A 3,346-nucleotide genomic window follows, 5' to 3' on the forward strand; every position below is an offset into this window, starting at 1 on the left:
GGGTCATTGTATAAATGAGCATGGTGTGTTCCAGAAGGTAAATAGGGTAGCAGGTGAGAGCAAAGCTGTGAACTGAGAGGCATGGGTGCCTACTGGGGAGGGTGGGTTTTCATGCCTAGGGTGGTATTGGTGACCATTGCTCATCTTTTTGGACCTATGCTATTATCTTAATATATTACACATTCCTTCATAAAGTATCTACCATTAACTTTGTGTAGAAAATAGTCATGTTGTAGAGCCTAAGAGTAGGGTGTATTTCCTCAAGCTGAAAATGGTTTTCATGTTTCTGAGGTTAGAAGTATGTTATCTCTCCCTTGCTCTCTAGACTTCACAAGGAACAAAAGTCCGAGCTACATGTTGGGGAATCACTCCAGTGCCACTGAATTCTATCTCCTTGGCTTCTCAGGATCTAGAGAATTACGCCATATCCTCTTTGCTACCTTCTTCTTCTTCTATTTAGTGACATTAATGGGTAACACAGTCATCATTGTGATTGTCTGTCTTGATAAACATCTGCAGTCTCCCATGTATTTCTTCCTTGGTCATCTCTCGGCCTTGGAGCTCCTGGTGACCACCATTATCGTCCCCATGATGCTCTGGGGGTTGCTGCTCCCTGGGATGCAGACAATATCTCTGGCTGCATGTGTCACCCAGCTCTTCCTGTACCTTGCTCTGGGGACCACAGAGTTTACGCTGCTGGGAGCGATGGCTGTGGACCGTTACGTGGCTGTCTGTAACCCCTTGAGGTACAACGTCATAATGAATAGCCGCACCTGCAACTTTGTGGTAATTGTGTCATGGTTGTTTGGGTTCCTTTTTGAAATTTGGCCAGTTTATGCCACATTTCAGCTTTCCTATTGCAAATCAAATGTGGTGGACAATTTTTTCTGCGACCGAGGGCAATTGCTCAAACTATCCTGTGATAATACTCTTTTCATGGAATTCATCCTCTTCTTAATGGCTATTTTTGTTCTTTTTGGTTCTTTGATCCCTACAATTGTCTCCTACACCTACATCATCTCCACCATCCTCAAGATCCCCTCGGCCTCTGGCCGCAGGAAAGCCTTCTCTACATGTGCCTCCCACTTCACATGTGTCGTGATTGGTTACGGCAGCTGCTTGTTCCTCTACGTGAAACCCAAGCAAACTCAGGCCACAGATTACAACAGGGTTGTTTCCTTGATGGTTTACGTAGTCACTCCTTTCCTCAATCCTTTCATCTTCACTCTCCAGAATGACAAAGTCATAGAAGCACTTCGGGACAGAGTGAAACAATGCTGTCATCTATTCAGGAACTAGTCTTGCCCTAAAGCTTTTTATATGGCAGAATGCATTCTGAATTCTATCTAGAATGGTCTGAAAAGCACTTTGAACCGGCGCCTAATCATCATCAAATAATCTGTGTGCAACAGAACTCTTTTATATTATGGCCATGGTGTTTATCATTATAGGTTGTTATTTAAAAATTCACTTTATTGTGTGTGTGTATATATATATATATATATATATATATATATGTTTCACTTATGGTGCATTTCACAATAAAATGTTTTAAAATTAAATGTAATAATAATATATGTGATATTTAGGTTTCTGAAGAGGGGAGTATCAGAAATATATTCTCTGGCTCCAGAATTGAATAACTACTTGATTCCAGGTTCTTCTTCTTTTTTTTTTAATTTTATTTTATTTTATTTTTAAACTTTACAATATTGTATTGGTTTTGCCAAATATCGAAATGAATCCACCACAGGTATATATTTGTTCCCCATCCTGAACCCTCCTCCCTCCTCCCTCCCCATACCATCCCTCTGGGTTGTCCCAGTGCACCAGCCCCAAGCATCCAGTATCGTGCATCGAACCTGGACTGGCAATTCATTTCATACATGATATTATACATGTTTCAATGCCATTCTCCCAAATCTTCCCACCCTCTCCCTCTCCAACAGAGTCCATAAGACTGTTCTATACATCAGTGTCTCTTTTGCTGTCTCATACACAGGGTTATTGTTACCATCTTTCTAAATTCCGTATATATGTGTTAGTATACTGTATTGGTGTTTTTCTTTCTGGCTTACTTCACTCTGTATAATAGGCTCCAGTTTCATCCACCTCATTAGAACTGATTCAAATGTATTCTTTTTAATGGCTGAGTAATACTCCATTGTGTATATGTACCACAGCTTTCTTATCCATTCATCTGCTGATGGACATCTAGGTTGCTTCCATGTCCTGGCTATTATAAACAGTGCTGTGATGAACATTGGGGTACACGTGTCTCTTTCCCTTCTGGTTTCCTCAGTGTGTATGCCCAGCAGTGGGATTGCTGGATCATAAGGCAGTTCTATTTCCAGTTTTTAAAGGAATCTCCACACTGTTCTCCATAGTGGCTGTACTAGTTTGCATTCCCACCAACAGTGTAAGAGGGTTCCCTTTTCTCCACACTCTCTCCAGCATTTATTGCTTGTAGACTTTTGGATCACAGCCATTCTGACTGGCATGAAATGGTACATCATAGTGGTTTTGATTTGCATTTCTCTGATAATGAGTGATGTTGAGCATCTTTTCATGTGTTTGTTAGCCATCTGTATGTCTTCTTTGGAGAAATGTCTATTTAGTTCTTTGGCCCATTTTTTGATTGGGCCATTTATTTTTCTGGAGTTGAGCTGTAGGAGTTGCTTGTATATTTTTGAGATTAGTTGTTTGTCAGTTGCTTCATTTGCTATTATTTTCTCCCATTCTGAAGGCTGCCTTTTCACCTTGCTAATAGTTTCCTTTGATGTGCAGAAGCTTTTAAGTTTAATTAGGTCCCATTTGTTTATTTTTGCTTTTATTTCCAATATTCTGGGAGGTGGGTCATAGAGGATCCTGCTGTGATGTATGTCAGAGAGTGTTTTGCCTATGTTCTCCTCTAGGAGTTTTATAGTTTCTGGTCTTACATTGAGATCTTTAATCCATTTTGAGTTTATTTTTGTGTATGGTGTTAGAAAGTGGTCTAGTTTCATTCTTTTACAAGTGGTTGACCAGATTTCCCAGCACCACTTGTTAAAGAGATTGTCTTTAATCCATTGTATATTCTTGCCTCCTTTGTCAAAGACAAGGTGTCCGTATGTGTGTAGATTTATCTCTGGGCTTTCTATTTTGTTCCATTGATCTATATTTCTGTCTTTGTGCCAGTACCATACTGTCTTGATGACTGTGGCTTTGTAGTAGAGCCTGAAGTCAGGCAGGTTGATTCCTCCAGTTCCATTCTTCTTTATCAAGATAGCTTTGGCTATTCGAGGTTTTTTGTATTTCCATACAAACTGTGAAATTATTTGTTCTAGCTCTGTGAAGAATACCGTTG

General features: G+C 40.0%; 1 protein-coding gene across 1 annotated transcript; it reads left to right on the top strand.

The window, feature by feature from the left end:
* OR9A4 (olfactory receptor family 9 subfamily A member 4) lies at nucleotides 1-1,299 on the top strand. The gene has a single exon (XM_002687005.3). The coding sequence runs from the start codon at nucleotides 301-303 to the stop codon at nucleotides 1,297-1,299; it is 999 nt and encodes a 332-aa protein (XP_002687051.2). The 5' UTR covers nucleotides 1-300.
* The last annotated feature ends 2,047 nt before the right edge of the window (nucleotides 1,300-3,346 follow it).

The sequence above is a fragment of the Bos taurus genome, chromosome 4, assembly GCF_002263795.3.
Source record: "Bos taurus isolate L1 Dominette 01449 registration number 42190680 breed Hereford chromosome 4, ARS-UCD2.0, whole genome shotgun sequence".
Taxonomy (NCBI): Eukaryota; Metazoa; Chordata; class Mammalia; order Artiodactyla; family Bovidae; genus Bos; species Bos taurus.

Excerpts from the sequence above, each read along its gene's own strand:
- OR9A4 (XM_002687005.3), top strand. The coding sequence starts at position 301 with ATGTTATCTCTCCCTTGCTCTCTAGACTTCACAAGGAACAAAAGTCCG.